The sequence below is a fragment of the Lycorma delicatula genome, chromosome 13 (genome assembly GCF_047948215.1).
Source record: "Lycorma delicatula isolate Av1 chromosome 13, ASM4794821v1, whole genome shotgun sequence".
Taxonomy (NCBI): domain Eukaryota; kingdom Metazoa; phylum Arthropoda; class Insecta; order Hemiptera; family Fulgoridae; genus Lycorma; species Lycorma delicatula.
The window spans coordinates 53182193-53204539 of record NC_134467.1 but is presented as its reverse complement, the minus strand read 5'-3'; the positions used below and the strand labels follow the sequence as shown (position 1 = coordinate 53204539).

The following is a 22347-nucleotide window of genomic DNA, read 5'->3' as shown; positions in this document are numbered from 1 at the left end:
AACATCTCTGAATATGATTATAGACATGCGCAAAACATTTGGAATAGTTTTAAAATTAAGACGCTTTGTCAATACCATGATTTCTATATGAAATTGGACCTTATGCTGTCGGCTGATGTATTTGAAAATTTTCGGAATAAAATGATTCACACAAGCAATTTGGATCCCTGTAATTATATATCGGCTTCACATTTATCATAGTTTGCAACACTCAAAGCGACAAAAGTACACAAGTACAATTGGAACGCAAGTTCCAATTGTACTTGTTTTTTGAAAAGGCATTCGCGGCGGGTTGTCGATGATTCCCAACGTTATGCGCTGGCAAACGATCCCAATATAGACAACTATGATGAAAATAAACCGACGAAATTTATTAAATATTACCATCTCCGATCTCTATGGAAAATGTATGATGGAACAGTTGCCAGTAGATGGATTCAGTTGGTGTAATGAAAATGGTCTCGAATATTTGTTTACAAATGTGCAAAATGTAAAAAACAACTAGGAAATCGGTTATATATTGGAAGTTGATTTAACATACCCTCAACACTTGCACGAAATACATAGAGATTATCCGCTTGCGCCAGAGAGAAAATCTGCTTTCTCCATTTCTTTCGGATTAAAAACGTGTATAAAACTATTGTGCACTTTACAAGATAAACACAAATACGTCTTACATTATAGAACGTTAAAATTGTATCTTCAAAAGGGAATGGTGATGACGAAAATACACAGAGCCGTCAGTTTTAGGCAATTTCCGTGGTTGGAAAATTACATTTGGAAAAATTTCTATGCATGGCGTCGCGCAGATGATCCGATTGAAAAAAGTCTATAAACTATTAATCGACAGTGTTTGTGGTAAAACAATTGAAAATGTAAGAAATCGAATCGATATGCAATTAATCAACAATAAATTAAAATGTTAAAAATTAAACGCCACCCCGAGAGTAAAACATTATTACATTTATGGAAACAATGCGGTTGGAATAACAATGCTGAAAAAAAAATTTAAACAAACCCATATACATATACGGGTTTGTTAAACCTACATAGGTTTAACAGTAACGGATTTGGCAAAACTATTCATGTACGATTACCATTATAACCACTTTTTACCTAGATATGGTCATGAAAACATAAAACTGCTAATGGCAGGTACAGATTCGTTATTATACTCAATAGTGCCAACAAAACAGGAACAGTGTGATACACAAAACAATTGAATCAAAAAGATGGAATTATTTACGGTCATGATATAGGACTTTTAAAAGATGAAACGGTTGGGATGTCAATCTATGAATTTGTCGGGTTAAGAGCAAAAATGTATTCAATGATTTGGGGATATAGGCAGGAAATTTAAAACAAAAAAAGACGGCCGAGGGAATTAAAAAAGGTTCTCGTATATTCGATAAAGATTGCAATTTAAACATTTTAAATCACGAGCTTTATAAAGACTGTTTATTCAATAGAAACATTTCATATTCCACCTCGAAATCATTACGCAGTTTTAACCACCAAATATACTCGATTGGTCAATGTAAAAAAGCTCTTTCTCCATATGACGACAAAAGATTCGTATCGGAAAACCTTATAGACACTTATAGATACTCCCATATGGGGATAAAGAAATTGATGAATATTTATTGAAAAAAAGAAAATTTTAATACGCAACATCAATGCCGCATGTAAATTTTACATCGTGGTAATTATGACCGTTGGCCGTTTTTCTCATACCCTTGTATATTATTATATAAACGTCTTTAGAATTGTTAATTTCATTTAAATCTGACACTGTAAGATCATTGAACCTTTGCGGTAAAAATATTTTTCCAAATCCTTCAATTGCGGCAATATTTGAATCACCATTTTTTGTTTTTATAAATTCTACTTTTTGAATTCGATAACGCCTATTTTGCATCATTTCATTATTTTTTTTAATATTGTTGTAATAGTTTAAACTACTCAATTTGTCGAAAATATTAGACATTTTTACTTGGTCTATATAAAAAGTAAAATTATTTGAAATTAATATTTTATTGATGTAAAAAATTATTTTTCTCTTCACAGCCTCTGTAATTGAGTAATAATGTCAATAAAAAGAGCAACACCAATATTGAAAGAATCGCCATTCTATATATGCAAATTAAAAACTAACTTGAATAAAATATTACAAAACTACATCGCTCAAATCGATCCAAGAATTATGCGTTTTATCATAACCCAACTATTTTACACAGGCTTTGTTGCCTTTTCGTCGTAATATTTTCTCAATTCGGTATACATCTTTATGTTTGGTTCTTTGTAGTTCGTGTTGGTAAAAACGCCCTTTTATGACTTCGTTTCGGAAATCAATTAGTTCATAGGTTACAGAATTGGATTCACTATGTACAGTATGAATTTTAAATATTTCATTTGTCCAATTTGGTAGATGACCCTTTTCAAATACTTTTTTATGTTTACTTATACGAACACTGTCGCTTGCATTAAATTTAATTTTTACAACTTTTTTCTATCGTATTTTTTATTTAAATTTGCCAAAAGTTGCGCTTCGTTCGTTTTGTTTACATCTTTGGATTTAAATAATGTAGCCGAATTATTGTATTCATCTAAAAGTGTTTGCAAAATATCAATCCATTTATAGTTGCCATATTCTGTAAATTTAGTCCACATTTTTGTTTTCAACGTTCTATTGAAACGTCTTTTAATATGTTGTCTTTTCAATGTCGGTTCCAAAGCAAACGCGACCTCTTTACCCGTCTTATTCTTTAACGGTACACCATATGCAAATTTGGTAAAACAATCAATGATGGTTAATAAATATTTATAACCTTTATTCGATCGAGAATAAGGAATCATTTCAACTATTACTGCTTGTACTAGGTCTTCTAGACCCTTTAATTCCGTCTTTCTAGTAGGATATTACGTCTAGCTGGCCTGTGCAACTCAATTGCTAAATCGCTTTTAATAGACATCTAAAAAAAGAAATGAAACAATAATTTACTCGTCTTGTACTTTTGGTGTTGTAATATTCAACGTATTGAAAGCATTTTCATACAATTCCAACATTTGTATAAATTCATCAATTTCTATATTTATATTAAAATGATTATAAATTTAAATTCTTTAAAAGCAAGGTTAAAGAATCGTATACTATTTGGATCTTTTAATTTTTTATAGACAATTTTAAAATTGGGATACATCTTTTCAAGTTTATTCAACATTACTTCTAGAATTCTATATTGAACACGAACAACATAATATTTAAACTCTTCGTCATCCTTATTTTTGTCTAAAATTACAATACAATTGTCACTTTCGTCGTGCGGATAAAGTGACGATAAATATGGGGCGCCATTGTTTTAATTCAATTCGTCAATTTGCAACTTACGTTTTAAAATTACATCATCGAGTCTATTATTTTCAATTTGCAATTGTTTTTGGTTATTTTCTATATATTCCAATTTTAAATGCAACTGAGCAATATCTTTTTTATACGACTTGAATTCTTTAATGAGGTAATCTTCTATTATATCATAACGTTTATCCTAAAAATCCTTCGATATCCACGAAGCAATATCAAGTAACAATTTTTTATAAACATATCTACCGGTAATAATTTTAGTTATTTCACCTTTAACATCATAAAAAGCCCCCCTCGTATCTGAGGGATGGCTTTATTATTGTAAAAGGCAATCAATTCTTTTGAATCTTTATTACGAAACCAATTATCAAATCGTTTCCCTCCATCCTGACGTAATTTTGTTGCGTGAAAAAAACCTGTATTTGTGTCGATAATTAGCTTAAAATCGGCAAATATACCATAAGAAAAATTGTCTTTTATTTGTTCGTAACAAACATCAATTAAACTAGTCATTTTGTTTCTATATAAAAATAAAATTTTCCCATCAAGAATAAAATATAATTTTTAAATATTTTAACTTTTTTACAAAATTGCAAAAAGTCTAATATTTTCAAAAAATTGAAAAGTTTAAATTTAACCAGAAATTACTAGATATAATGGATTTTGTAATGGATTTGTACCCTCTGGATATGGGATATTTTGTATTCAGCTCGAATTCGAGCCGACTAATTTTTGTGAATAATAGGCAACAAAAGTATAAAAACAATTTCTAATGGCAAAATGTTAAAAAATAGCGTTTTGGCAATGTTTGTATAAAACTTTTTAAACTGCTAAACGTATAAAATTGCAAAATGTTAAAAAAAAACAGCGTTTTTCGACAACTTGGCAATATTTGTGTAAAACTATTTTCAATAGTCTATTTGAATTAAAAAACTTTACATATAGAACAAGAAGTATTGAATATTTTAAATTATTGTGATAATATTAATTTTAAATATTTTAAATTGTTAATTTTATACAGATTCAAAAAAGTTAACTTTTATATAAATACTAAAATGAAGCTTCGTAATAATAAAATTATTTTACCATGTCCATCATTTACAACTGAATATGTAAATGATGGACATGGTAAAATAATTTAACACGGTTAATTGATTCAAATTATTCTATTATTGAAAATTTCAATAATAATAATAAAATAAAACATTTGAAAATAGAATGTTACACTTTTCATAATAAAAGTTTTCAGTGGCCTAGAAGTCTGATAGACTTTTTAACAACCAGTTAGCAAAGATCCATATTTTTGAAAAATATTATGAATTTGATGTAGAGTCGTTTAAAAAAGAATTTCCCATTGATGTTGATGTGTCAAAAGTTTATTTTCGCCCCTATCCTTTATTCAAAATAACTTTAGAATGGTAATAATTTTTAATTTTAAATAGACCTACTATTACCAATAGTCTATTTGAATTTTAAAAAATAAACCTTTATATAGATACCAAAATGAAGCTTCGTAATAATAGAATTATTTCACCAAATTCAACACCTAGATTTAAATATTCAACCCACGTAGATTTTGATAAATGTATTCAAAAGGAAATAGAATCTGAAATTAATTCTGTAATCGATTTGTTTTATTACATTATTGTAAAACATTACATTTGAAAATAGAATTTTGTGAAGATTGTGAGACTATTTTTGAAAAATATTATGAATTTGATGATGTAGACTCGTTTAAAAAAGAATGTTCCATTGGTTTGTCAAAAGTTAAATTTCACACACGTCCTTTTTTCTATATAACTTTAAATCGATTTTAATTTTTAATTTTAATTTCTCATTAGAGAGATATGAAGGAAATACAACAAAAAACAAAATTCCCCATTGTAAATGTATCGGGTGGATGTACATTAAAAACAAAAGTAAACGTGGTTCTCTATTCCCAAACACCATTAGATGTATTGTATGCGGTCCATCGAATTGTGGTGAAACAAATGTAAGTTTTTAATCTTTTAGTTCAAGAAAACGGTGTTCGTTTTCAAAACTTGTAGATTTTCTCAAAATCGCTTCATCAACCTTCCTATAGAATGTTTTCAAATTAAATGATGATGAATCCTGAAATGGGCTATTATGAATATACCGAAAACGATCAAGTCCCTCAGCCAGAGGCGATTGAACCACATTCAATGTTGATTTTTGACGATGTAATAAAAGAGAAACAAAATAATATCGGTGCTTATTTTGCACAGGGTCGTCACAATAAAACTGATTGTTTTTACCTGGCACAAACATACACCAAAACAACTCGTACGTGACAATTGCAATTTTTTAATTTTATTCAAACAAGACAATTTATATTTAAAGCACATTTACGATGATCATGTAAACGTTGACATGTCTTTTGATGATTTTAAATCGATGTTCGATCAAGTTTGGAATACAAACCGATTTAATTTTCTAACCTTCGACAAAGAAAAGGGTAAAAATAAAGGTCGATATAGAAACAACATTGACAAATTCATCATTATTGAACGTAACGTATAATGTTAATAAAATATTGTTTTTAAGTTTCTTTTTTTTAGAGCAATGAAAAAGGTGAAATAAATGATTGAAATTGAAAGCTTAATAAAAATTTTAAACGTAACATGTAGCCTTTATAATGGGTTTGGCCGAAGAAGAAATTTTATTTGCTAAACGTTTCAAACCAATAATAGATCCTATACATGAAATTAAAGAAAAAGTAAATAGACCCAGACAACTCCACCTAAAACCGATGGAGAAATTGATGTAGAAAGAGTAGGCCGTGAATCGGGTGATAGACTGTCGGTTCATTTAGAAAGACAACAAGACAGGTGTGAACAGAGTTTATTGGAAAAAGATTCAGAAGAAGAAGATCTAGATGTAGCCTCTTCTACAATGACAACATTACCACCGTATTCTGAACAATCTCAAGAAGAACAACCTAGAATATATACAAAATATACGCCTATTATATTAGAAGACACTCAGTATTCTGATATTGAAAAAATTAAACCGTACTTGGAAATGTTAAAAAATGATCCAAAAGTATCTCTAGACCGTGTATATGGTGTAAAGTACGATAGAGATACAGATTCTTGTACTTTGGGTGAGACTAAAATTGAATTTAAAGACGATAAAATTCAATCGGGGCATTTCATTTATTCGGCTACACCAGGTCTTTTAGAATTGTTGGTTTATAAAAATCCAGACTTGAAAAAGGTTCACACAGAAGATATGAGGGCTTATGGAGAAATGTTGAAATATACTGGTGCTCATTTGATGGAACGACATGATTCACGAACAGTGAAAACAAATAAATCTTTTAAATACAATGAAGTAATTAGAATATTGTTAACTTCAAAAAATCCCGTTTACCCAATATCCCCATATAAAACACCATCCACGTCTTTTAGTGGCTTTGGGTTGTTGCACGCACAATTCAATTATAATCCAGTATATTTATATCGGGACGATTCAAACGAATTGATCGATAGATTGTATACACTTGCGGGTAAATATTATGCAGGAAACAAACCGTATATCCATAATTAAAGAATCGAAAGATGTTGAATTCGAATAGGTTTTTAAATGTTTATTTACAATTTCTTTATATAGAGAAATGTCGCGAATAAAATTAGGTAAAGGCCGTCGACGTGGAGAACGAGGATTTTTCACTCGCACCAGAAGGAAGTTTTGATGTAAAACATCATAGCTTGTGTAATGTATCCGATCCTATCGATGAAAAGGATGCGTTGAATTTTATAAGATGTAAACTTATGTTTGACGAATACACAAATAGTCTCGGTGAAAAGTTTGCGGGTTTAGAACGATTAAATGAAGAAATGACAAATATTGATGTAAACATTAAAAAATATATAGAGATGAAAAAATGAAACTTGCAGGTGCAACTGTTGAATTTATGAAAGATTCCCTCGAACCTCTTAAAGAAAAAATTGCCCAGTATATAGACGATGAATTAAACGGTCGCATTACAGAAGATCTCATCGCGAACCAAATTAACTCCATTGTCGGGGCAATGATTCGAGAAAACGATACGACTAAATTAAAAATACTCGATAAACCGTGAAATATTTTGTCGGCTCGAATTCGAGGTGACTAAATGATTCGGTTTCTTCCTAGTTAAAAGCCGACGCGTGAATATAAGGCTCCGCTTCTTCCAAGTTAAAAGCCGTAGTATCAATAGTTTATTTAAATTGAAATTCAATTTTTTTATGTATAGACATGAAGAAAAAAGAGCAGACCAAGACAGAAAAAAGGTCGTGACTTATTACCGGTTGAAGCGCATTTACCAGGTTACAATTATTGTGCTCCTGGCACGAAATCGGATAAAAGATTGAAACGAGGGGATAAAGTTGGATGATGCTTGTAAATTCCACGATATTGCGTATTCGAAATACGATGAGATATTTGCTCGCATATCTCAAAACCCAGCACAATGTCGGTAAATATTGTTTTCATCTGGGCATATTCCTGTCAGAAGTATAAAATTTCCTTAAAAAATCAAACGCATTTTCAAGATAGAAATAAATGTTATTAAATCATTTTTTAGCGTCACATAAACCGATAAAAATTTTGACTTTTGCTTGAAAATTGTGCTTAACAAAAAAAAAATCAGTATTCGCTTTTATTAGACTGAACGGCAGAATTATAAATTACTTTTACTCAAGAAACACTTTTTGTGCTTCTGCAGTCGTTAATAAATTACCGGAAACGTAAAAAAAGCATCTGTCAACGATTTTATTTAAAATTAAATTTAATTAATTAATTTTTTCTCCTTAAAATCAATACCCTGTTTTGGGTAAACTCATAACATATTTAAACACGTTAATATTTTTATTTTTTCAAATTAATTTAATTAAAAACTCTGAGCAGAGTAAATTTCCTACATCCTCAATTATTATGTTCTAAATACCGTTCGATATTTCAACAGTCGATTATAATCGCTTTTTCAAATATACTTTCGTAAAATCTTTTCAAAATTAAAATACAGTTCCTTCCTAAAATTATGACCTTTTAGAAGCGTATTTTGAGGTAACTATCGTTCAAAACTTGCCGGCTTATCTGTATCGATTATAATTATTTTATTATCTTCGCGTAGATGCAAAACTATTATTTCATATACGTATATACAATTTTTTTTAAAATTATTAATACGTACTTTAAACGCTCTTTTTATTTAAAATAATGTTGCCTTAATCAAAGTACTCTCTTTGATCGAATAAGGTAAATATCCAAGTAATCGCCGAGAAGTTTCTGTTTTGTTATAACTTCGGTTCCCCTAACAGGGCCTAATCAAAAATAAAAGGCTGTCGGTTGTTTATAAGTATTACTTTTGAGTTGTAGAAAACGAGTAATACTTACCTAATAATGACGCGTAGAATATGCAGACACTAAAAGCTACAAAATCTGGATATTTTCCCAATAATTCCTCGTGTAATTCACCGACATGAGTCATTGTAAAATTAGCGATCCAGTTGCCCAACAGCGAATCCACGTAGCCGCTCCACGCTCTAGCAACCGATGCTGCACCTGTGATTTAATGAAAATAAAACATTAATAAATAAATTAATCGGGAGGGTGAAATATTTATTTCCTACACTTTTTTCTGGTGTTCTTTGTTTCTTCGATTATCGGTTTCAAATTATTTAGATACGTTAAAATCCTATTCGAAATATTTCAAGTCATAAAAACGTAATTCGGTTAAATTTTTTTTTTAAACGCTTCTATTTTCCGACTCGGAAGATTACGAAACGTCAAGACCTGTAGGCAAAAAGCATCTTACAAGAATGTGCGCATGTGCGTGTATGTTTGTTTGCTTGCTTTTGTGTTATGAGACGAATCGGGTGAACCAAAAGTAACCGTATCTAAAAAAACCATCTGGATCTCGATCGGTAAAACTCGATTTAAATTGTTTCTTTGGCATTATGGGCGGTGAAACTAACAGCCGATTTCCACGTTTCCATTATTATTGTCATAACCGCTGAACCTTTTGTTTCCGTCGTGCGACAAAGGTTTTAACGTTTGAAGGTTTTCTAGTAGAAAACGCGTTTCACGGTGGTAGTTGCAACGCAAAACGTATAAAAGAAATCAAACTTTATTAATAAGCTGCGAGAACCTGAATCCATCAAAGAAGCGCCAGAGTCCTGAAGGCTGTCTACGGAGGAAAAGTCGGATGATACTTCTGATTCCACGGCTCAAAGTCTATAGAGTAATCGATACGACAAACAGAAATGTCAAGCGGTAGTATACATTTATTTCATTTAGCGGCAGACTAATTTAAAATTACACCCTACAAAATAACTGCGGTGTAAAAGTTACACGACACTGATTTTTCTAAACGCGTTAAATATTACTACTGGTTTTTGGCTTTTATAAATTAAAAAAGGGAACGTATTCTCATCGTATCGCTTTTTCAGACGAAACAAGGTCTGTGTCGACAGACAGAACGGTCGTGTGTAATCTGTGACATTTTGGAACAACCGTTACACGACAAAAGAATTTGTTAAGAAGTTCGGTGCGGTATATCGCGTAACCGGATGATCGTTTACTTTTTCCAGAACGATAAACTCAGAAAGTTATCGTAATGAAATCGTATATCCTTTCATCGGCTGACTAAAAAAGGAAAAAATTTCTGGAGCGTACTTTTAAAAAAAGCGGAGCGACAGCACACTACCAGTGTTTGGCTTAATTTGTTAACACGGATGAAATTTATTTGGAATATTTGGAAAAATAACACGGATGAATTTGTGAATGTAATCACCCCTTTCGTGTTTCAAAATGTATTTTCAAACGTCTTGAAAAGCGTTCGTGCAAGCTTGTGTTAAATATTGAGCATCCTCGGTAAACAGAAATTCACCGTAGTAAGTATTTTTCCTGTTTCTGTCGTTATTTTAATATAATAAATAATATCTTTGTAAACATTATCGCACCGTTTCATTCAGGACAACTGTTTTACGAATCGGTCTTTATTTCGTTTAATATCTCAGGAACGCGTCGATGTAGAAATTAAAAATTTCACGACTTGTATACACGAGGCGCTGATTCTTTTAAGTATTTTTAAAAATCTATCGAGAGAGCGGAAAGATACTGGCAATAGAGAGGTGTCGTATCTCGATAAAAATATCAAAAGGGTAAATATTTTCTTAAATTTCTGTTTTTCTTTTTGGTATTAGTAATATCTGGTAAAACATTTTTTTTAAGTACCCGTTTTTTCAAACGTACAAATTTCAACGGACGCTCATATATTGCGATTTGATAGTTAATTATCGGTAGAGTTGTTCAAGTTTATCTTGAACGGTTTTCGAAAGGAGCGGCACAGGAATGAAATTCAAACTGTATTTGATATCTCTGAACCGCTAAAAACGTGAACGTTTTAAATTTAAGATGACCTTCTGCGTATAGGACACTGTTACTATTTTTTTTTTTTTTTTTTAATTTGCCGACAGGATTGGAAATAGAAACGCAGGATATTACATCTCTATTAAAGGGACAGAGGGACAAATCTTTTTCCTAACTTATTTGTAATTCTTAATACTTCAATAAAAGTAAATTTGCTTAGAAAATATTTTAGATTGGCTTAGAAATTAATCTCCCTTTCCCAAAAATATGAAATTCAATCCGAGATGGTTTTCACTGATTCTAAGGTAATTTAATAATAAATTACCGATATGAAATACTATTTAGGACGTTGAATTTTGTAATGTAACTTCTAAATACTCGTATTTATGAAAATCGATATAGATAAGTTTCTAAATTAACAATAATCTGTTGATAGGGTGGGGAGATTCCCTGACTTTAATGTTAAAATCTACTACAAGTAAAACGTTTACCGACATGAATATGGGAAATTCAGAAAACATGAATGCCCGTTCTATGTTTTTTTGATTCTGTATAAAGCGGAATAAATAAAAATTATTACTGTTAAAGAGTATCGTTACACATGTTATATTCTGATTCTTTGACGCATATATAATAAATTTTACGTGTATAATATAATATTAATTCTTGTAACATTATGATGTTTTTATAGTTAAAATGATGTGTTATAATCGTCTTAGATTAATGTTATGCTTGTATCTTTAAAATGCTAAATTTTATAATTATATATTTTAGTCCTAGACCGGTGGATATTTGCTAAAATATGAAGATTATGTTCTTATCTTAATGGAACTGTTCTTTTATTTTTTACGTTACGTTACTGCACTGTATTGTTCATAATCTTTATTTAAATAAATTCTTTGTGTTTACGCTACGTTTCACAATCGTTTCGTATTCCTTCAGGTAAATCCGTTACCAAATGTTATAGTCGGTAAGATGACTTTTTAAATTAATTACAAAGGGCGCTAGGAACGAAACACAAACCCCGTGCTAACAGTATTATGATAAACGATGAAACTTGCCTGTACTATTACGGTGATCCAGCTCAGAACAAAATGCGGATGTTTGAAGATGAGGAGATCCCTGCGGCTGACAGAAGATCCAGATTGGTGAAGAAGAAGGTTAGCTGTATTTTTTAATACGAGGGAAGTTTTAAAGCGAGTCGTGTGGGAAACTCTGAAGACAGGTACAAGGAAGCGGTATACCTACAAATGCCTGCCTAAACTTGTCGAAGCTCTCAAGAAGCTGCGCCCAAACTCAAGGATGGACGCACGGTTTCTTCATCATGATAACGCTCCAGCGCATCGTTCTAAAGCTTACTCGATATTTGGCCGGCGCTGGAATAAAACTGTTAGAGCACCCTTCCTGCAGTCCTGACCTCACCCCGTATTATTTGTTGCTGTACCCGGGTGAGGAACAGACTGGAAAGGAAGTATTTTACGAGCGATGATGACCTAAAAGCTTGGAACGATGATGATCGTGTGCAGATCTCTGATGAAAAACGGCAGGAATTCTTTGAAGATTGGTTTTGAATGATGGAGACATATAATGTGTTCAGTTAATATTTATGTATTCTAATCTCTTCTGATTTACCCTCTACGCTTCCTTCCAGAACCAAATTCGCTAAACAAAAATGTCTCTGTTCATGAATTAATAAAATGCACATCTATATACAAGGGGATAGCTGAAACGTATCTACAATGGAATGTACAGTGAAGAACAGTTCAATAATATTTGTAAAAAGAGAACAGAATGTTACTAAAAGCAACAGGCGCTGCCATCTTGTAGTGTTGTTATGGAATCAAGTACGAGTAATAAGTCAACACATCAATTACAACATCCAACGATTGAAAATTAAAAAGTGAACTCTAGAGGCATTTAAAATCATTTACAGTCATAAAACTGTCGATCAAAGTACTGTGAGTAGACAGGCAAAAAAGATTTTGTGCATCAAAAACTGGTAAAATGAAAATTAAGGATGAACCTTGCAGCGGTTGACTGGTTCTGTGACTGATCTGAAGAATCAAAAAAAGGTATAAAAAGAAGGAGGTATAACAAAGTATCAAAAAGAAGGACTAATTTGGTGCTTCTAAAACACCTTAGGAATGTGAGCGTTGTTCCTGATAATGATCAATGGAGCCAATAATTCTGCAACATGATAATCATCGACTACATATGAGGGCTGTTTTTTTTTTCAACCTCTTACTGGTTATAAAAAAAAGATACACTGACATGACAAAATGATTTTATTACTAAAAGTTCATTAGTATCTAACTTATTTTTCAACATAATAGCCAAAACGATCGAGGCATTTGTCGTTTCATGAATCCAGCTTTCCGATGCCCTCTTCAAAGAAGTTTGCTGCCAGTAAGATAAGGTAAGGTACATCTTGGTAGCCTTCTGAAGTTCTTTGTTGGTGGCGATGAGTAGTCCGCCTAACCTTGCTTTCAATTCTCGAAAGAGGTGAAAATCACAAGGTGCTAGGTGTGTTCGGTGGATGGCCGAAAACTTCCTGCTTGAATTGTTTGAGAAGGTCTTACGTCATGTTGGCACAGTGTGGTCATGCATTATCATGGATTAAAACCACACTGGATGAGAGCAAGCCTTTTCGTTTGTTCTGGATCGCTCTGCGGAGGTGACGTAAAGATTCACAATAAACTTCCTTTGTTACTATTGTCCTCTGCTGCATAAAGTCCACCAACAAGCCGACTTTATAGTCCCAAAAATCTGTAGCCATTATTTTCCTGTTGCTCAGTGTCTGTTTGAACTTTTACTGTTTCTTTAGAGAAGAAGTTTGCATCCACTGGTTAGACTGTTCTTTGTTTTCTGGATTGTCATACTGGATCCAAGTATCATCACTGTTAAGGATAGACTTTAAAAATTCTCCCCCCCCCTTATTATTGTAATGTGTAAGAAACATTAAGCTGACACCATTCCTGCGTTTTGTGATCGTCACTCAATATTTTTGGGACCCAACCTGCATACAGTTTCTGGTATCCTAGGTCTTTAGTCCCAATTGTGTTCAGAGAAGATTTAAAATTTCTGTAGAAACTTCACTTATCGTAAACCTCCGTTTGTCACAGACAAAATCACCAACACGCTTAACCAGGCATACAGTAGCGACAGACTTGCATCCTTGGCCACTTTCGTCATGGACATCCATTCGCTCTTGTGGCCATGTTCAATTGTCATAACTCGGCTCAGACTGATGCAATGGAGCCGGCAATGGCAGAGATTATGTTGGGGGATGGTGCAATCGTACAGTGTGCAGACCTGGCTGCTGCCTATCTCTTATTTACTTCGATGTACAATCAAAAGTTGAAAAAGAAACAGCCCTCATACATTGTGTATAACCGATAAGGTTGTACACCAAATAATCAATTAATTAAAGGGAAGTGAAATCTGAATCTATTCCACCTTCCTCCATACTGACCAGATTTGGCACCCTGCAATTTTCACTTCTTTTTGCAATTAAAAGGGATATTAAAGGTATTCATTTCATCACAGATGATGAACTGAAGGACACAGTGAGATCGTCGATCAAGGACGATCTCACTGTCCTTGATTCTAATTCTGTCAAGCTCATTGACAGAATGAGAAAACTGGTTCACTGTTGGAGAAATCTTTAGCTGTAAATAGTGACTACATTGGGGGGGAAATAAATTTAAGTCTTTGTAGCGAATAAAATGTACTCTTGTGCCATATTTATTTCATTCATGCTACACCTCTTTTCATTTGTGAATTATGAGCTACTATGCTTTAAATTTCAACCATCCCTCGTACAAGATTTAGATGCAAATTTCTCTCGTCTTCATTCCGTTTTAAAACACTTTCGTTTCTCATTCTATTAATCCATCTGATTTTCTTATAACATTGCAACTTTAAAAGGTTCTATACCTTTAAATTTTCAATTACAATATACTACTATATAACTTACAAAAATTCTTAAATACATAATAATAAAAAGTCTGATCTTCCAATATATTTGGTTAATGTAACTAATTTGCAATCGATACAAAAAAATAAAAGCTGCTTTAAAAAAAACTGTTAGGTCAGTCAGTTCAAAATAAGTCATTGGTGTAATTGGGATTTAAGGCTTAGCATTGAAAATATTAATTAGTGTAATTTCAGCTTAACAAGCAAAACAATAACATACATATATATATATATAAATGACAAGTTATTATCTCTTTATTAATTACTTGGTTTATGCACAAGCAAACACACATACAAACACACAAAAGACTTTTTGTTAGTTGATGGCTTGGGTCAGCAAAAAAGAATTGAGTAAGGTTGATTATTATAAAACAGAAAAAACTTGTGTTATAAAATAATAAAAATTAAATTAAAGAATAAAAATAAATTATAAAAAATAAATCACCTCAGCAGTGTAAATGTAGATAAATAGTAGCAACACATATTAACAGGCATGCGATGATCCGATGAATTGATGATAGATGAAGAAAAGTGCATAAATTGCATGCGATGTCATGTGATACATTTTTCTTTTAATACAATGATACACATATCTAATATATTTACATGTATATCGACGTACCGATCATATGTTCCAAAATAATATTCCACCCGATAATGAAAGCCCAAAATTCACCGATGCTTACATAGGTATATATATAAGCAGAACCCGCTTTTGGTACACGTGTACCAAATTCGGCATAACATAATGCGGCTAACATTGATGTCATACCAGCTAATAAAAATGATATAATAATTCCTGGACCGGCTTGATCTTTTGCAACAGTACCGGTCAGTACATATATTCCAGCTCCGACCATATGACCGACTCCTGAAATAAACAATTATATAAATATGATAAGTAAGAATTGTTAGATAAAAATAATATATTCAATTATAATACAAAATCATTACAAACTGAAAGATTACTTAGGAGGTATCTGAATCAAAGACCTTGCTCTAGCAGATTATGTCAAAATTTATGATAGATTTTTTCTAATTTTGAAGAAAAGCTCTAAAAACAAACTTTTCTTGAAGACTGCCATGAGATCGTGTAGGAGTCTCATCTAATTTTAGTAACAGGTCACATGAAAAAACTTAATCCAACTGACCGCTACACATTTTCAGCAAATTCTAATTCAATATTTTACTTGATTGTTTTTAATATGTTAAGAAAGTAATATAATTGATTTTTATGGCCTTAGGATGTTAGGATGTGAGATCCCAAAAGAGATCTCATGTCCTCACAGTGGCACATCTTTTCTCTTTTCTTACCTTGTTACTTCCATTCAATAGGAATGTAACATACATATCATATAAAATAGGATATAGATTGCAAATGTTAGTTAAATTTAATTATTACATGGTTTCTTATTTAAAATTGCTTTCAGTTTACCTGTTGTTATGAGATTCTTGCTAGTTGGTTGCTACGGGATTAATTTTTATTTATATTTGCTCTGATTCTTGCTTGAAGAAATATAATACAAATAAATAAACCACTGTAAGCTTTATTCATTAATAATTATTTAAAGAAAAAAAATTTATCAAAATATAATTTTTTTTACAAAACTAAAAAATGACTGCATTCCAAAATATAAAAGAAAATTAAGATACATGAAATGTATTGAGATAGGCTATATAATAATAAATTACTATGAACTAATAAATGAAACAGAAAGAAAAATATCTGTTTTTTAATTTTTGTTCTGTAAAAAAACAGTTTACATAGAAGATTGAATAGCACTTAGTATGCACCCTTGGAATGTCACTGAGCATACTTTCTTACAAATTTGATGTAACATATTTTGTAACAGGTAATACAACTCTTTTTAGCTTATATATCTTTTAGCTTTTTGTTAATATATAATAAAAATTCAAATTTAAACGTTAAAACCTGATATTTAATTCTTAAAAATTATAAAATTAACTCGATTAAAAGTTAGTGTAATATGATGCTAAGTATATCAATTTCCTTTGAATGGGGCAAACAAGTGTATATAGAAAAAATGTGTATATGCAAAATGAGATGCCATACACTGTCTTGCTTGTCCTACAAATTAACTGTACATGAGATTACAAATGGGATCTCATAGCCAGTTATAAAAGGTTTGAAAAACTGACGTGGCAATCACATCTCAAATAAAGTGTCTGAACATATTATTTAAGGCTATCAACAAATTGAGGCTATATTTAAAAATCTGACAGTCCATTTTAAAACATTTAATGGAGTTTAACCCTTAAATCTAAATTTAATGTAGTCTACTTTTGCAATAATTGTATAAATATGTTTCCCTTAAGTAGCTTCAATTTTTTTTAAATGTAATTGAAAGCTGTCGATTAGTTTTGTTACATTATTTATTTTCAATAAGTCATAAAAGGTTTTTTATTTATTATTTAATTCTTGCTAGGATTAGTTTACATTGTTTAATTTTTTTAATATTTGTTACCGACCCAATAAAGTGATATCAAATGTTGTAAGACATCGTTTCAGTGGAGTCTCTAAGGCTTCTTCTTCAGTTTCCATCTGTTTTGTTCGATTCATTTTAGAACAAAAACCTGAGAAGATATGCCCTAAAATCATATGTCTTGAACCTGGCATCTTGATATTTTAACTGAAATAAAAGATTTACTTTTATTAAAACGCTTTAAAAAATAGTCACAATCTTGAAAAATGTATGATTAAATCCATAAGAAACGAAAATACCCTCAATTTTAATTTGTTCATTATTAACATATGGAATGTTATACATTAGTAAATTAAAAGACTAAGTAATTTATATTGATATATTTTCGTATTTGTAAAAAATTATTTCTTTTAATAATATTTAATTGATAAATTGTCTATAACTTAATTAGTTTTTGTAATTATTTAGACATTAATGGGTAATATTTTAAATGTCATTTAATGACATTTAGAAAAAAATTAATTCCAAAATTACTAGTTAATTTTTATAAAAGTTTACTAACATTTCTTAATATTAACATAATTTTAAATTTCTTTGGTAATACATCTTCGTATTTTTAAATAAGAATTTATTAAATCACAGATTACGATTTCTTCATCCAAGAAATTGTCATCGGAGATAAAAAGGAATTTAATACTTATTAAACATATAGTGATATTACCTTTTTTGTTGTAGATCTTTAAATTATTTTCTTTATTTGTAATTTATAAAAGCATATTGCACACTTCGTTTTTAATGCCGGGAAATTTGATAAAGTTCAACATACAGAAACACATGTGACGTCAATGAGAAGAGAACGTAAATCGATATTGAAGTTATTTTTTAAAAAAATATTGAATTGTTAGTATTAAACTAATGAAGTTTAGTTGAAAAGTTTTGCAGTTATTTTTAATTTTTAAAATATTAAAACATTCGATTATTTTTTCACTTGAATTATATACTGTACTTAATACACATACTAAATTCGGTTCGGTTAGATATACATGCTAAGTCCGTGTATGATCGTTACTTTTCAAGATTATTTTTAATTTCTTTGAAAAATAAATAGCATAATGTTAATGTTTGTTAACGTTTAACATTTTCGATTAAAAGTGGATTTTTATGAACTATAGTTTGAAAATATGAAGTGGAATGTTTACATAATCTAGTTCTAGTCAGTGTTGTTGGCAACATGTAATTGTCTGCCATTTGTGTTGTATGATTTGTGTTTATTGTTATTATCGATATTGTAAGTTGCAACTGTGTTGATGTGTATTATAATTTTAATTTAACAGATAGTCCTGTTTTCACATTGTGTATACGTAATCTTTGTGAAATGTAAATACGTATTTAAAAAGCTTTGCAATTTGTTCAGTTATCGAGCTAACCTTTTTTGTTATAAATTAGGCTGACCGTTATAGTTTTTCAGTTGTGTACGGCGTTCATCTACAGTAATTCCTGATCTACAAATCATTTAGGTATTTTCTATGTTACTCCCCTTGTAAATTTTTATACATTTTACAGATGTCTAATATGTAGCCTTTACTGCGTTAGAAGTTGTCACGCCCAGGATTCTCAATTAGTTTGCATGAAATAGAAATGCATTTAGTTTTAATATGATTCCATAATTTTAATTTTGTAGAAGTAGTATTGTTTATTCATTCTGGAGGAAGTAATAGTTTTTAGTAGTTAGGAATAAAAAAATGTATACAACTATTCATTGTAATTGATAAGATTAGATACCATCTTGTGATAACTTGTAGGTTACTTTATTTTCATTCCATTTATGATTTGAGTTTGTAAAATTAATTACTTAAGTGGAAGACTTATGGATTAAAACCTTTACATGCAATTCATCCTGAAACTCTCATTACATAGAAGTATCTAAATTATTAATATTTTATAAATTAGATGAATTTATTTATTATAGGTTTTTTTTTAGTTTTGGCTGTTTTTAAAAAGATTCTTTGGGAATTACCGCAAGCTTTTGCAGTAGTTTCAAATATTTGCTAGAAATAGAGAACACATTTTTTTGTTTAGTGTAGATATTTTAATGTTTTGTTTACTATTTTGGATTTTAAAGTCTTCAGCAGTGGATTGCAGATCTGTTTTAAGTTTATATTCATTGATTTGCATAGTACAATGTGTTCAGAAAGTCTCTGCAATATTCTTTAGAATTATGTGGTTTGTTATCTTCTTTCATCGTTAGGTTGGTTACTCTGTGGTTTGTTGGGCAATACCCAGTAATGAATCAAACATCAGTTGTTGATTAATGGTTCTTTCAGTAGAGGAACAGATTTTTCTCATTTAACATGTCTTTCGTGAAGGTGACAACTGTACTGATATAAGGAACAAGTTTTTTGAAAACTTTCCAAATACTCTCCTGTTCCTCACCACAATGCCTTTCAAATTTTTATCAAAAAATATCAGGAAACAGGCTCTGTCAAAGATGCAGATGGATGTGGACAACCACTTAAAACTAAATGAACAGGGAGCTGCTTGATGTTTTAGATGCTGCAGCCAAAAGTCCATCGAAGTCGGTGCATAAGTTAGCACAGCAGCAAGATAGCAGGCATGCTACTGCATATAAAGTTGTAAGACAAGAATTGAAACTTTTCTATGGGGGGCAACAAAATATGGAATGTATCGTAACAGACCATGCACAATTGACGAACTAAAAACTGCAATAATGGCATATGTATGAGACATTCCAGTACATCAACAGTACACTTCCACAGTTCCAGTATACAGCAACTTTCTGAACTCGCTGCTGAATTTGAGATTAAAAAAAAATTGAATTATTTACAGCTTGCCTGCAAAATTACATGGGAATCATACTTGCAGATCTTTTGAATTTGATTTATGTAGCACAATTATTGGTGACACTGTTTGTAAATGACATTCTATCTTAGGAAACCTTTTAGTAAAATAATATGTTTTTTATATATATTGTGCTGGCTTATTTTATCTTTTATGGTTTTGCCAAATTAAGTATGTTTGTAAATTTATTTCAAAGTAATTTTTTATCTTGTTTCTAAATGTTATTTTTTTATGAATGGAGCGCATCTAAGTAATTTAATAATTGCATGTTGTGTTTAGTATGTCTTTATCTGTGTGCCTCCTGTCTCTGTGATTTACAAATGTATACTTTTTATTATACATATTGTCCAGTGTTTGGCTGCAATAATTAACACTCTCAGCGCCATGTGTATCATTTTGATACCTAGTAATATTTCTGTATGGACCATGTGTATCAAATTGATACATATATGAATGCCCCTACTGGATGGACCAGCTGTAATTTGATATAATTTTAATTTTCACCCAGATGATTTTTATGAAAGAAATCAACATTTTTTATTTAAGGTTAGTGTTCCTAACATACATAAAACTCATTTAACTTGACTGAAATGAGTTGTATGTGGTCCATGAGAAAAAGTTTGGAAAATATTTAGTCAAAGTAACAATGCAAAACCAGCTGTTTCATTTGTAACAAGCAAACTAATAAATTTGTTATTATTTTATTTATAATACACTAATGAATTTATCCACAACTACTAAAACATTATTTATAATAATATGAAGTGATTTTAAAATGAGTAATACATTACTACAATAATGTGAAATATTTAACAAACTGTTCGCTGGATGAACTGATAACAATTACTTTTTGGTTGATTATGGGATTTAAAAAAGCACTCCATGCAAATAAACTTTTCTTCACAGACTGAATATTTAAGTCTAACTTTTGAGGTGTCCTCTGGACAGCAAGCTTTCGATAAAACATTTTGGTTATAGCAGTATAGTACGTCGCACATCTTCCTCTTTTTTCCAGTTGGATCAGTTAGCAATCAACTGATGTGTTTATGCATAGCTGCAAATCTTGCTTTTTAATAGCCAATTTGAAAATAAGATAAGTTGCTAAAATTTCCAAAATGTTTCCCTCCAAAAATCAGCTGACTGCTGGGGCTACAAACACAAAATTTATGACCCAATGGTATGTAAATTTTACTGTTGCCAGAACAACAAATAGCACCACTTCAGTCAATGCTACAGTGTGTAACATTGATACAAATCAATCCCAATTTTAACAATACTTGTGTATCAATTTGATACACAAATAGTCTGGATGAGAACTCCTAAATATACAGTTGAGCTAGAGGCATAAACTTGCATCCTAGGTCTGGCAAAAGTGTTAATAAGTAAAATGCTGTTAACACTAAAATTAATAGCAATCTGTATGTAATCTTACTGATTTACTTAATAAATAAATATTATCCAATTACTGCCTCATCATCAGTTATACTAATACTACCTCAGATTAATATATTAATTTTGACATAAACTAATGATAAGTTACTGGTAGTTGTCATCATAAGAATTAAGATTTTTTTAAAACTAAGCAACCATCAAGGATAATTTACCAATTAAAACAGTTAATTATTTCCTAGATTTTTCTGTTTACTTACAAATGTGCACTTATGTTTGTATTTGTAATTGTAATGTTTCTCTAAACATTCAAGTTCATTGATTCTTTTTATTTTATTTTGTTTTATGATAGTAAAGTTTTATAAGTAAAGTAGTACTTGTTCTATATTTATAAATATTGTTATATTGTCTTCTATTTTTGTAAGAGAAGAGAAAAGGGGCAGCCATACCAGAAGCGGATGAAGAGCTTCTACACAACCTCTCCTTTTCAATACTTACAAGAATGATAAAATAACCCAGCAGTTGCGACTCCTCCGGAAAAGGGGACGCATTGCTCTTTCCTTATAGGTAGTGCCCCGTTGTGGCGTATTCCTGCTAGCTTATTAAGAGTTAGCACCGAAAGGACTTCAGTGGACGGTCTGAAGGGGAATTACGTCGGGAGGACAGGCTGTATAAGCCTAGCCTTCTGCGGTCGGCCCATGAAATGGGTTCGATAATGCTGGTTGAACAACGGATTGGAATGCAATTAAATCCGTCTTAAATTCACTAAAATTACACAAAACTTGAAAAAAAATTAGACCCGCTATTTAAAATTAACCCTTTTAAAAAAACAAGCCCGATTAGAATGATCCAGCAGCAAGGGACTCTGTCCAGGTTCTGCGATAAAGTAGGGAGTAATAAACTCCTGCCAACTTTGCATTCCATTCCATTCCGAAGAGAAAA

The 22347-nt window shown here is 30.9% G+C and overlaps 2 protein-coding genes across 4 annotated transcripts in view; one reads left to right on the top strand and one right to left on the bottom strand.

Annotated features, from left to right (window-relative positions):
- Nucleotides 1–18016, bottom strand: part of LOC142333888 (cationic amino acid transporter 4) — a 44362-nt gene extending 26346 nt beyond the window's left edge. Inside the window, exons 1-4 of the mRNA XM_075381482.1 lie at nucleotides 17879–18016; nucleotides 17204–17364; nucleotides 15336–15584; nucleotides 8762–8929 (exon numbers count right to left, since the gene is read on the bottom strand). Coding sequence (XP_075237597.1) covers nucleotides 8762–8929; nucleotides 15336–15584; nucleotides 17204–17351 — 565 coding nt within the window. The 5' untranslated portion in view covers nucleotides 17352–17364; nucleotides 17879–18016. The remainder of the gene's footprint in view (nucleotides 1–8761; nucleotides 8930–15335; nucleotides 15585–17203; nucleotides 17365–17878) is intronic.
- The window catches only part of LOC142334135 (ATP-dependent RNA helicase DDX42), a 185213-nt gene that overhangs the window by 103197 nt on the left and 59669 nt on the right, over nucleotides 1–22347 (top strand). The window contains exon 1 of one of the 3 annotated variants that reach the window (XM_075381887.1): nucleotides 18380–18445. The exons of 1 other annotated variant lie outside the window; for it this stretch is intronic. The gene's annotated coding sequence lies outside the window, so the exon portion shown is untranslated. One more of the 3 variants, XM_075381888.1, reaches the window with a different exon arrangement.